Source organism: Liolophura sinensis, chromosome 4 (assembly GCF_032854445.1).
Source record: "Liolophura sinensis isolate JHLJ2023 chromosome 4, CUHK_Ljap_v2, whole genome shotgun sequence".
Classification (NCBI taxonomy): Eukaryota; Metazoa; Mollusca; class Polyplacophora; order Chitonida; family Chitonidae; genus Liolophura; species Liolophura sinensis.
The window spans coordinates 9,638,083-9,650,847 of record NC_088298.1 but is presented as its reverse complement, the minus strand read 5'-3'; the positions used below and the strand labels follow the sequence as shown (position 1 = coordinate 9,650,847).

General features: G+C 39.9%; 1 protein-coding gene across 1 annotated transcript; it reads right to left on the bottom strand.

The window, feature by feature from the left end:
• Positions 1-1,284: 1,284 nt before the first annotated feature.
• On the bottom strand, positions 1,285-12,528 carry LOC135464753 (NEDD8-conjugating enzyme UBE2F-like). Its single transcript, XM_064742292.1, has 7 exons — positions 12,494-12,528; positions 9,816-9,930; positions 8,488-8,651; positions 4,041-4,143; positions 3,217-3,275; positions 2,221-2,283; positions 1,285-1,826 (listed from the first exon to the last, which is right to left on the bottom strand). The coding sequence occupies exons 2-7, from the start codon at positions 9,922-9,924 to the stop codon at positions 1,773-1,775; spliced, it is 552 nt and encodes a 183-aa protein (XP_064598362.1). The 5' UTR covers positions 9,925-9,930; positions 12,494-12,528; the 3' UTR covers positions 1,285-1,772.
• Positions 12,529-12,765: the final 237 nt, after the last annotated feature.

The following is a 12,765-nucleotide window of genomic DNA, read 5'->3' as shown; positions in this document are numbered from 1 at the left end:
TAGTAACCGAAAGATGTGCTCTTCTAGTCACTAGACCACAGAGTGCTCCCCATGCTTCACTTACAGCCATATACATACCTCTCTATGAGCAATGCCTACATGGGAGAGTGGCATTCTGTCAACTGCTCACATCTTGTCAGTCATCTCTCTTTACCAAACACACTGCATTCGAAGAGTTTGACTTCTGTTCGTCTCTTACAAATGTTTCAGTAAAGTTTTAGTATGCGTGCTAGTGTTTCTAGAAAGGACATAGCTGGATGCTACAGTAGGTAACAAACCCGTATCTCCTTACGTTTGAAATTGTGACCATGCACAGGGTTATTTTTTATTAAAATTTGCAATTACATTCAATTGAGCTGTATACTGTACTTAACAGTTTAACCCCCTTCTCCAATTCCCAAAAAAAAAAAAAAAAGTACACTTACATTTTGGAAATTTCAAGATTCTTCGGACTATAACTATTTTGTCGCATGCTTTTCACAACAACTGAAACTGAAAGTGACATCTGTGGTGCTTTCCTAATTTCATCAAAACTCATCACAACTATTTCTGTCCAGCAGGACTGAGTACTGTATTTACAACAATGTCACATTCTCCAGACCACGTCATGGAGACTTCCAGGGGAGATAACTGAGTCTGTGCCCTTGTCACTGGAAGAGGTGGTCGGGGTGGAGTTAAAGTTCCTGAAGTCAAAGTGCTCAACAAAGTAATTAACAGGTCACAAATCATGCTTTATCAACAATGCCACAGCGTTCACAGATTTCCACTGACTATTTCACTCCACTTGGTGGACACAATGAATGCCATAAAAGTACATGTAAGTAATAACTTGCACAACCAGTCCATTTTTTTTCGGAGCTGTGACTTTACACACATAGCTGACATCCTTGTCAAGAATGGACAAATCCACGTCAAAGGCAGGTAAATTGTCATCAAACATTGTCACATCAATGTCAAGCATGGACACATCCTTGTCTAGCAAGAATACATCCTTGTCAAGCACAAGCACGTCCTGGTGAAGCATGAATACATCCTTGTCAAGCACGGACACATCCTTGTCAAGCATGGACACATCCTTGTCAAGCATGGACACATCAATGTCAAGCGTGGATATATCCTTGTCTAGCATGAATACATCCTTGTCAAGCACAGGCACGTCCTGCTGAAGCATGAATACATCCTGGTCAAGCATGGACACATCCTTGTCAAGCACGGACACATCCTTGTCAAGCATGGACACATCAATGTCAAGCACGGACACATCCTTGTCTAGCATGAATACATCCTTGTCAAGCACAGGCACGTCCTGGTGAAGCATGAACACATCCTTGTCAAGCACAGGTATGTAATGTTCAAACAGCTCATACTTGTCAAGCATGGACACATCCTCAGCACAAGAACATCTTTGACAATCAAATGCATGTTCCTGTCAAGTACTACATCTGGCTTGATATCCCTTTTCTGAGCCCAAATGGTGAAGCAATGAGAAGTGGAATATATCCTACAAACCTGATGCACAGCATCGTTTTAGAGAACACCCTCCTAGCTAATGAAGACAGTGCCACTCACACACACATGTCGCAGAATGTACATACATAAACCATCATCCCACAAGTAACATATCACATCCACTTAGAAACTGCTGTGTCTTTCTATCGTATCTTCACAACACACAGGTTTCCTCCATCAAGCTGGCTAAACCTTCTACATGATACAAGTTAAAATGTCTCGAATACAATAATAAACACAATCTACTGTCTGTGAAAGAGCTGCTATCTTTTGGCATACATCTGAATATATTCCTTCACCCTTGACCTAAAGGAATCCTGCAAACAAAGAAACACATGTTTACACAAATACCCATGTATCAGGTACAGATATGCACACAATACTGGTGGAAGACTAGTGGCCTTTTATAAATGGTAGACTGTATAATGTCACTAACCCTCCAAACAGTTACAAATTCTCTATCAAAGGCTGGTTTTGAACCCACACCTCATGTGCAGTAGCAACTGAGGGCTGATCAGACCACTGCAGCGAGGACTGTAGTTCAAAAGGTTATAAGTCTGCTTATCAAGCTGTTTAAATACAGATGCTCTAAGTTCAGATGAAGAGTGTTTTTACCTTTAATTCGTTCATTTCAACCCTTACAAGAGAGTACAAAGAAGGTATGTATTTAGCTCTTACATCAAAAACAATATTTGAAACTTTGGAACTCACCTTATCACGTTCGTAATGCTCTGCTGCTTCTACATTTAAAGGGTCATCAAAGTTTAATAGATCCTGAAACATCATTTTCACAGAATTTATATCTCATGTTAAATATTTATGTATCTGATTGATGTTTTATGCCGTACTCAAGAATATTTCCAGCATTGTGATGGGAGGAAACCGGGCAGAACCCGAGGGTAATCCACCACTTGTACTAAATATGCCAAAGCATGGAGCAAGGCATGTTTGGAAACCTGATTTTAGAAGTCACAATATGAACCTATGCACCACATTTTATTAAAATCTGACAATATTTAAAGCTGTTGTTGCACGAAAACCAACAACCAATCAGAATCTATGAAACTGCCTTAAACTGCAAAACACCCTCCTGCTTGCTCTCAGATCCGCTTGCTCTCAGTTTCTATTAGTTCTAACTTAGCGCAGTGTGCATAAACTAAGATTCAGTTGAACTATAACCTCTTGTTTGTGCATGTGCATGCTTGAAGACAGGAGAGACCTCCCACACTGTCGAATTCAAAAACTATCCACACAACACAAAGACATAAATACAGACAGAAACCTTCTTTGCCCAGTGGGCATAGATACACAAGTCATGTAACTCTAAAAACAAAGATTTCATTGGGACCCAGTATATCAGCATTTTATTTTGGCACTCTATGATGGCAAAATATTATAAAATGCCAAAATATTGTGTCACAAATGAAGTCTTTGTTTGTCAGATTTGCACTACTTGTATCTGATCACATTTTTCTTGTGGACAAAACTCTTACCCTCATTCCTCAACCCCTTCTCTTACGAAAAAGCAACTTAAAGTGCAACTTATGCACATTTTTACTCAGATTTTTCAGACAAAATTACATAGGTTGGACTGGCCAATTTCAGGGCTTCATAACAAGTATAATCTTAATAATCTATGCAGAATGAAGCCTTAAGAATGTGTCTGAATAAATTCCTTGTAAACATGCAAAGAATTACGATACTTACAGTAAATAGTGAATTTAAACCCCACACCACATCTTTCAGCTGTCTTGTTGGGAACCAGCCTGAAATGCAAGAAACATATAACATATATTCCTGTGTGGTCAATGATAATGATGATAATGGTGATAATAATTAAAGCTGTTATCCAACAGCGTTGACAGGGTCCATGTCACTAGTCTTTTACAACTTAGCCTGATGTCTATATAGTTCATGATAATTGGAAAAAGCATGAAAAGAAATGGAAAGGAATGTACTGGATTTGAACCCTAGACTGCCAGGCATCATTTTACGCTTGTTTGGCGTGGTCATGCTTTCAGACAATATTTGAAATTTACAGCTTGGCAATAGACATTGCCTGATACTTGATACTTTCTTTAATTTCACTCATATATATATGTATATTTAGAGATGTACATGTAGGCCTACTAGTCGAGAGACCGGCACACCTCACTGTCAGCGACTTGACCCCACGTGGCGATAATTAGCAGCCAGAGCTGCCAAGTGCACACACAGTAATGAAACTGGCACAGGGCTAATCACTCTCTTCTGTCATTTTGCCATCAACTCAGATTGCGTGTAAGTAAACTCACATGTGAAACTTTAGGTCATTAACCACAAGTCAAAATTTCAAGTCTTGTCACATTGCTTAATTTCTGATAAGGAAAGTTGATATTTTGACCCATTCATTGTAAGATAATATTGGTGAGGTGGTCAACGTTTTAACTTCTAAAGCCCCAAAATACTTAAAAGGCTCTGAAATCATATACCAAATTTTTACTTCAATCAGCTACGTGGAATCCTTCTCAGATCTCTGAAAATATACTTACCCGTACTATCTAATGAGTTTTGTCTCAAGAGGCTCAGACAGACTTCTCCATTCTCATCTATATTGGGATGCCATATCCTTGTGGTACAGTACACCCTGGGAGGCTGAACAGAAAATAAAACACATATCAATGACTGATATGCCCTGCCATATCCTTGTGGTACAGTACACCCTGGGAGGCTGTACAGAAAATAAAACACATATCAATGACGGATATGCCATGCCATATCCTTGTGGTACAGTACACTCTGGGAGGCTGAACAGAAAATAAAACACATATCAATGACTGATATGCCCTGCCATATCCTTGTGGTACAGTACACCCTGGGAGGCTGTACAGAAAATAAAACACATATCAATGACAGATATGCCATGCCATATCCTTGTGGTACAGTACACCCTGGGAGGCTGTACAGAAAATAAAACACATATCAATGACTGATATGCCATGCCATATCCTTGTGGTACAGTACACCCTGGGAGGCTGTACAGAAAATAAAACACATATCAATGACTGATATGCCATGCCATATCCTTGTGGTACAGTACACCCTGGGAGGCTGTACAGAAAATAAAACACATATCAATGACTGATATGCCATGCCATATCCTTGTGGTACAGTACACCCTAGGAGGCTGTACAGAAAATCAAACACATATCAATGACGGATATGCCATGCCATATCCTTGTGGTACAGTACACCCTGGGAGGCTGTACAGAAAATAAAACACATATCAATGACTGATATGCCATGCCATATCCTTGTGGTACAGTACACCCTGGGAGGCTGTACAGAAAATAAAACACATATCAATGACGGATATGCCATGCCATATCCTTGTGGTACAGTACACCCTGGGAGGCTGAACAGAAAATAAAACACATATCTATGACTGATATGCCATGCCATATCCTTGTGGTACAGTACACCCTGGGAGGCTGTACAGAAAATAAAACACATATCAATGACGGATATGCCATGCCATATCCTTGTGGTACAGTACACTCTGGGAGGCTGAACAGAAAATAAAACACATATCTATGACTGATATGCCCTGCCATATCCTTGTGGTACAGTACACCCTGGGAGGCGACCGGCCCGGATAGCACAGTTGGTAGAGCGTCCGCTTCAGGACCGGTAGATCCAGGATCAATCCTTGTTCGAGTCACACCTAAGACTTTAAAAGAGGAAGTTGTAACTTCCTCGCTTGGCGTTCAGCATGAAGGGGATAGTGCAACGACTGGTTGACCCGTATCAGTATAATGGCTCGGGCGGGGCGGCTTACTTGCCTTCGGTAAGTCGTCTCAGTGATGCAGCACTAAATAAAAGAGCGGTGGAAATCCGTCCTGCAACAAGGAGGCACATTACACGTGCATGCACCCTAATGATTCCTTCGTCGTCATATGACTGAAAAATTGTTGAGTACGACGTTAAACCCCAAGCACTCACTCACTCACCCTGGGAGGCTGTACAGAAAATAAAACACATATCAATGACTGATATGCCATGCCATATCCTTGTGGTACAGTACACTCTGGGAGGCTGTACAGAAAATAAAACACATATCTATGACTGATATGCCATGCCATATCCTTGTGGTACAGTACACTCTGGGAGGCTGTACAGAAAATAAAACACATATCTATGACTGATATGCTATGCCATATCCTTGTGGTACAGTACACTCTGGGAGGCTTAACAGAAAATAAAACACATATCTATGACTGATATGCCATGCCATATCCTTGTGGTACAGTACACTCTGGGAGGCTTAACAGAAAATAAAACACATATCTATGACTTATATGCCATGCCTTATCCTTGTGGTACAGTACACCCTGGGAGGCTTAACAGAAAATAAAACACATATCTATGACTGATATGCTATGCCATATCCTTGTGGTACAGTACAGTACACTCTGAGAGGCTGAAAAAAAAAATAAAACACATATCTATGACTGATATGCCCTGCCATATCCTTGTGGTACAGTACACCCTGGGAGGCTTAACAGAAAATAAAACACATATCAATGACTGATATGCCATGCCATATCCTTGTGGTACAGTACACCCTAGGAGGCTGTACAGAAAATAAAACACATATCAATGACTGATATGCCATGCCATATCCTTGTGGTACAGTACACTCTGGGAGGCTGAACAGAAAATAACACACATATCTATGACTGATATGCCCTGCCATATCCTTGTGGTACAGTACACCCTGGGAGGCTGTACAGAAAATAAAACACATATCAATGACTGATATGCCATGCCATATCCTTGTGGTACAGTACACCCTGGGAGGCTGTACAGAAAATAAAACACATATCAATGACTGATATGCCATGCCATATCCTTGTGGTACAGCACACCCTGGGAGGCTGTACAGAAAATAAAACACATATCAATGACTGATATGCCATGCCATATCCTTGTGGTACAGTACACCCTAGGAGGCTGTACAGAAAATCAAACACATATCAATGACGGATATGCCATGCCATATCCTTGTGGTACAGTACACCCTGGGAGGCTGTACAGAAAATAAAACACATATCTATGACTGATATGCTATACCATATCCTTGTGCTACAGTACACTCTGGGAGGCTGTACAGAAAAAAAAACACATATCAATGACTGATATGCCATGCCATATCCTTGTGGTACAGTACACTCTGGAAGGCTGTACAGAAAATAAAACACATATCTATGACTGATATATCATGCCATATCCCTGTGGTACAGTACACCCTGGGAGGCTGTACAGAAAATAAAACACATATCTATGACTGATATGCCATGCCATATCCTTGTGGTACAGTACACTCTGGGAGGCTGAACAGAAAATAAAACACATATCTATGACTGATATGCTATACCATATCCTTGTGCTACAGTACACTCTGGGAGGCTGTACAGAAAAAAAACACATATCAATGACTGATATGCCATGCCATATCCTTGTGGTACAGTACACTCTGGAAGGCTGTACAGAAAATAAAACACATATCTATGACTGATATATCATGCCATATCCCTGTGGTACAGTACACCCTGGGAGGCTGTACAGAAAATAAAACACATATCTATGACTGATATGCCATGCCATATCCTTGTGGTACAGTACACTCTGGAAGGCTGAACAGAAAATAAAACACATATCAATGACTGATATGCCATGCCTTATCCTTGTGGTACAGTACACTCTGGGAGGCTGAACAGAAAATCAAACACATATCTATGACTTATATGCCCTGCCATATCCTTGTGGTACAGTACACTCTGGGAGGCTGAACAGAAAATCACACACATATCAACGACTGATATGCCATGCCATGTCCTTGTGCTACAGTACACTCTGGGCAGCTGAACAGAAAATAAAACACACATCTATGACTGATATGCCATGCCTTATCCTTGTGGTACAGTACACTCTGGGCAGCTGAACAGAAAATCAAACACATATCAATGACTGATATGCCATGCCTTATCCTTCTGGCACAGTACACTCTGGGAGGCTGAACAGAAAATCAAACACATATCTATGACTGATATGCCATGCCATATCCTTGTGGTACAGTACACTCTGGGAGGCTGAACAGAAAATCAAACACATATCAACGACTGATATGCCATGCCATATCCTTGTGGTACAGTACACTCTGGGCAGCTGAACAGAAAATCAAACACATATCTATGACTTATATGCCCTGCCATATCCTTGTGGTACAGTACACTCTGGGAGGCTGTACAGAAAATAAAACACATATCAATGACTGATATGCCATGCCTTATCCTTGTGCTACAGTACACTCTGGGCAGCTGAACAGAAAATAAAACACACATCTATGATTGATATGCCATGCCTTATCCTTGTGGTACAGTACACCCTGGGCAGCTGAACAGAAAATAAAACACATATCTATGACTGATATGCCATGCCATATCCTTGTGGTACAGTACACTCTGGGCAGCTGAACAGAAAATAAAACACATATCTATGACTGATATGCCATGCCATATCCTTGTGGTACAGTACACTCTGGGCAGCTGAACAGAAAATAAAACACACATCTATGACTGATATGCCATGCCTTATCCTTGTGGTACAGTACACTCTGGGCAGCTGAACAGAAAATAAAACACATATCAATGACTGATATAAAACAAATCAGAGGATTTGGAATGTATAAATGGACCTCCTAAATGGCAGTCATTTACTATGAGCAGGTCTACTGCAATTCACACTATAAGTAAACATGACCACCTAATCACTAAAAAAAGATTTCAGTCATGTCGGCAGGACACTAAACAATCATGAAACATGTCAAATTAATAAATAAATAAATAAAAACATACATTATTCTCAATTCACTGTGTCAATTTACATACTTGTACAAACTGTCACAGCTCTCGCTAGTGTTCTGCTTTCCATACTTACCACAATATTATAATCGTCTGGAACATCGATGAGAAATTTAAATCGGCCCCCTTCCCAGTAACCTTCCTCAGGTGTTATTGTCAAGTGGAACTTTGACAGCTGATTGATGTCTTCAAAACTCAGCCGACACGTCCGTGGGAGGTTGTCTTCCATCTCTTGTACTTCTGTTTACAAACATAACAATGATATGTACTGAACAAACAAAATACACTGACCAGGTAGATCAATTAAAGAGTGTGAGTCCAACCAATCAGTTCTATATGAGGTCGGGGTATAATAAAGCAGTCCACATGCTCTACAGCCCTCCATTCTCAGATTTTTTGAACATAATTTCAGTTTTGTGATACTGTTTTCCCTTATTGTCATCATCTTGGTGAAGCAATATCATCCTAATACATAAAGAATATTAGTTTTCAGGGGCATTTTCCCTTTTATACAATATTGTGTCGGTGCTGTACTTGTGTGCACATGCGGTTCCCAACTAAGGGAAATAACCTAGGGAAAGCATGATGTCTGTGTGTGTTTACATGTATATATGTGGGTCCTCAGTTGCTCCCCTTTTCAAATGCCACACCACACATAGTTCACGAGCGGGAAAAGTTAGCCCTGGTTGTCCTGGTTTTACTATCAGCAAACCTATTTTGGGGGAAGGGACCCGGGCTGTAAATGTTAACTTCACATTTGCTTATTAATTCATTCGAATGGTGTTTTATGCCATACTCAAGAAGATTTCATTTACTCAATGTCGGCCAGCATTATGGTAGGGGAATCCACGGGCATCTGCCAGTGTGAGCTGGAGGAACTCACAGTGACTGTAATGGTAAGAGACTCCTGAGTCGCATGTGACACGCTACTTTTTGATTGATCCAATTCTTTGCTTTCAGTTTCTGTTGGCAACTTGTGAATTTTGTTGTGACTAGATGATTGTCAAAATGGTTAAAACATTTCTCACAGGTTTAGCCCTATAGGCGAAAGGGGTGAAAAAAGGTCAGCGCTAATACAGATAGGCTACATTGGTTGTTGAAAACCACACGATGTGGAAAACATTATATCACTCGGGTAAGTTTTTCAGTAACTTGCCAAAGGTTGATGGTTTATGCTGGGCACTCATAAAGCTGGCCACCATGACTAAAGGGAGAAATTCTTGAGTGATATATCAAAAAAATCAATTAAATAAATACATGACCAGGAATTAGGGAGTTACTTTGTTGTCAATTAAAAATAAATACCACAAACTTCATAAAATAATGATTATACCAGCGTTCAACATTTAAACATATTCATATTTTATGTTCATAGAATTATACAAGCGTAACAGTGTAACTTACCCTTTACAAGTAATTTATCCCGAATTGACATTCTCTTGATTTCCACATCTGGTTCTTTCTTTGGTGGGCCAGTGCCCTTCTGTTTCAGCATTTTGTGCAAGGATATCATTATGATCTGGAAAAGGTAAGAGACCCCATAAATCATCATAAATAATCACGTAAAGGGCACTGCTCTGAATTCAATTCAGTTTCACGCTGCCTCAGATCTAAGCTCACACTGACTTCCATTAAGATCCAACCTGACTCCCACTGATGTCAGACGAATGCTACACGTTTTACTACCTTTTTTAAATTCTAACATTGAGACAAAAATAAATAAACTTCCATTAAAATCCCAATAAAAACTTTTAGATCACGGCCCATGTTTCGTGCGACTGGTCAGGTTACGATCAATGAACCATTTTTTATTACGGCCTTAGAGGCTGTGAGCATGTTCTGTCATAATGTACAGGTATTTTAATTCCGAGGGAGGACTCAGTATCATGCAAACTTGCAGCATCCCCAAATTCACAACACAGTCAGCCATCGGTGAGGCCACAGCCATTTGGTGTTAAACACAGTTATGGGTTATGACATAGTTCTCATTCAATTTAAACCCAAAAACAAGCATCCCTTGTTTGCCATATCATGAATTCGAGTTGGCCTGCAATTGTCAAGTGGGATATATGTGGGATATTTCAGGTCAGGGCCAGGTGAGAGGTACATGTAAGAGCCACAGTTGACACGTGTTTTGGACCCCAGATATTATTTCAAAAAGATCTTATTGGACTCAGCATGAAACAGCGTACTGTTTACTATTAATTCCCACAGTTGCTGTGATACACTTTCAGCCTATTATAAAGACAGGAGCAGAAATAGATCTTGGGGCTAATGTTAGTTCAGTAACCATCAGAGTATCTTTACTGGGCTGTAATGTTCACAAACCTACATGTATCTATTCTGTCAAAACCTGAGTCAATGTGAACCTATGCAACATCGCCATGCCAAATGTTGCCAAAGATGGTCAGGTTATATCAAACATGACAGCACAGTAAGCTGTAATGCCTAACAGTCTACCCACCAAGTACTCTTCGTCTTTTGTGAGAGTTTCAACTGCAATATACCTTCAAATGTGTGTTTGGGCGATGCAGTAAACAACAAGAATTAGAGGGAACTGAGAAGTTCAAGACAACCTTAATATGGTTCCAGGAATGTACTTGTAAACAAAATGTCCATACAGACAGTAGATATACCATTGTAGCAGTTGCAGGTATGTGAGTTCAAAGCTAGTAAAGTCAAACTCTGCATGAAAAATTTGACTGCTCCTTACAACTTGAAACCATTACTATATTTGGTCCGGACTGAATTCCGAAGTTTAAACAATTGGATTAACTGCTAAAAGATAGTCCAACAATGAAGACTTAGACAGGGCTACACTTAAGACGACTTAGGAAATCAGTGCATACCAAATACAATGCCAGGTATGAGCTGTAAAGGTCATAGAAATTTTCTGCGTGGATTTCAGTTCAATGACATGCACATTTCAATTTAGTCCATGCCTTGCTACAGTTGCGCTCTGCGTAAATCAGAAACACTGAGGATGTCTGCTCTACAATCACCCCTGTAATCCACTACGACCACCTGCTCATCTGAACAGGTAAATGGACACCATGTTGTCATTTTCACAATTCATGATTCACCAAATTCCTTGTTATAGTAGACAAGTACCTTGTCGTCTCTGCTGCTGGTACAATAGGTGCAGTCAATGAAAGTTCATTTCTGCAAGTGAAAACATGGTAGCCAGTGTTTGTTTTTCTTCCAGGTGAGTGAGTGGGAAATATTTCGTTCCTAGAGAGTTACAGCAGTCATGTGGGGAAAGTATGATTAGGATGCGGGCTGCCAGCGTTTCTGCTTCATGCGGAGTGCAGTTGTAGCAAGGCTCCAGATAACTTGAACATTGCCAGGACAGACTCATTTTTGAACTGGAAAGCATTTGTGACGATGGTACATATGTTAGTTCAGTAACACTTCTGGTTAACCTACAGGTAGGTTTATGTTTCCTTTAAAGTAAAAGGAAGCCAAAATATGAAGTGAGGTTCATCATACCCACAAATGAAAACTGTGTGTAAAATACATTCATTTATTTTTATTTAAAGGCATTCAACTATTTGAATTCTATGGTGAGTTTCTAAACTCTGACAGTATGGTCCATAAAGAACCCCTTAGAATTCAAAGGTTTAAATGGTTTTAACTCTCCTCACAAAAATCTATAAAAAAAAATAAATGAACGTGTGTTTATGCACACCTTTAAGTTGTCTGTATGATGAACCTTACTTCATATTTTAGGTTTCTTTTAGTTTAAATATCTATAGTTGTAATGTTTATGGTGCTGCCTCTCTTTGTCTTTGATCAATATTTTCAGTCGTTTAATGTCATACGCAGCTTTGTCTTCAACCAGAGTCCCATGACCAGTCTGCAGACACGATTATTTCATCACATTCACTCAGACTCAGTCTCTGAGTATTGAACGGTTTGGAACAAAACTGGCAAGCATGAATCAAGCAATAAGTTTTGTTTACGGTCGTGATTTCGCCTCTGCCACCAGCGGTTTTGATTTGAAGAACGAACAGACTTTTTGCGTTTGTGTCAAACTAGAATTACTGATTTATGGGAGATAAATAAGTGTAATAAGAATTTACCTGTCATCGGGTGTCGCGACAAAACATTGGGCTTTTTCCGGAAGTAGAATTCAGTAACCGTACATACCGCTTCCAACAATAGCAACAACATTCGCTCACCTACACACGTGAGTTATGGACAACAAAGTGGTTTAAAAGAACGTTTTAGCTTTTAAACTTGAGTTGTATCATTCACAGTTGGTCCATAAATTACACTGAAATTTAAATTTCTTTTTATTATTGATGTAAGGGTTATAACAAACTCGTACCTTGCTTTAATGATGCTCTACGAC

Bases quoted from the DNA above. Each gene is read 5' to 3' on its own strand.
- LOC135464753 (XM_064742292.1), bottom strand. From the start codon at position 9,924: ATGATATCCTTGCACAAAATGCTGAAACAGAAGGGCACTGGCCCACCA. The intron at 8,652-9,815 runs GTAAGTTACACT...GTTTGTAAACAG, and splicing joins GGATAAATTACTTGTAAAGG to AAGTACAAGAGATGGAAGAC. The intron at 3,276-4,040 runs GTAAGTATATTT...CTTGCATTTCAG, and splicing joins AAACTCATTAGATAGTACGG to GCTGGTTCCCAACAAGACAG.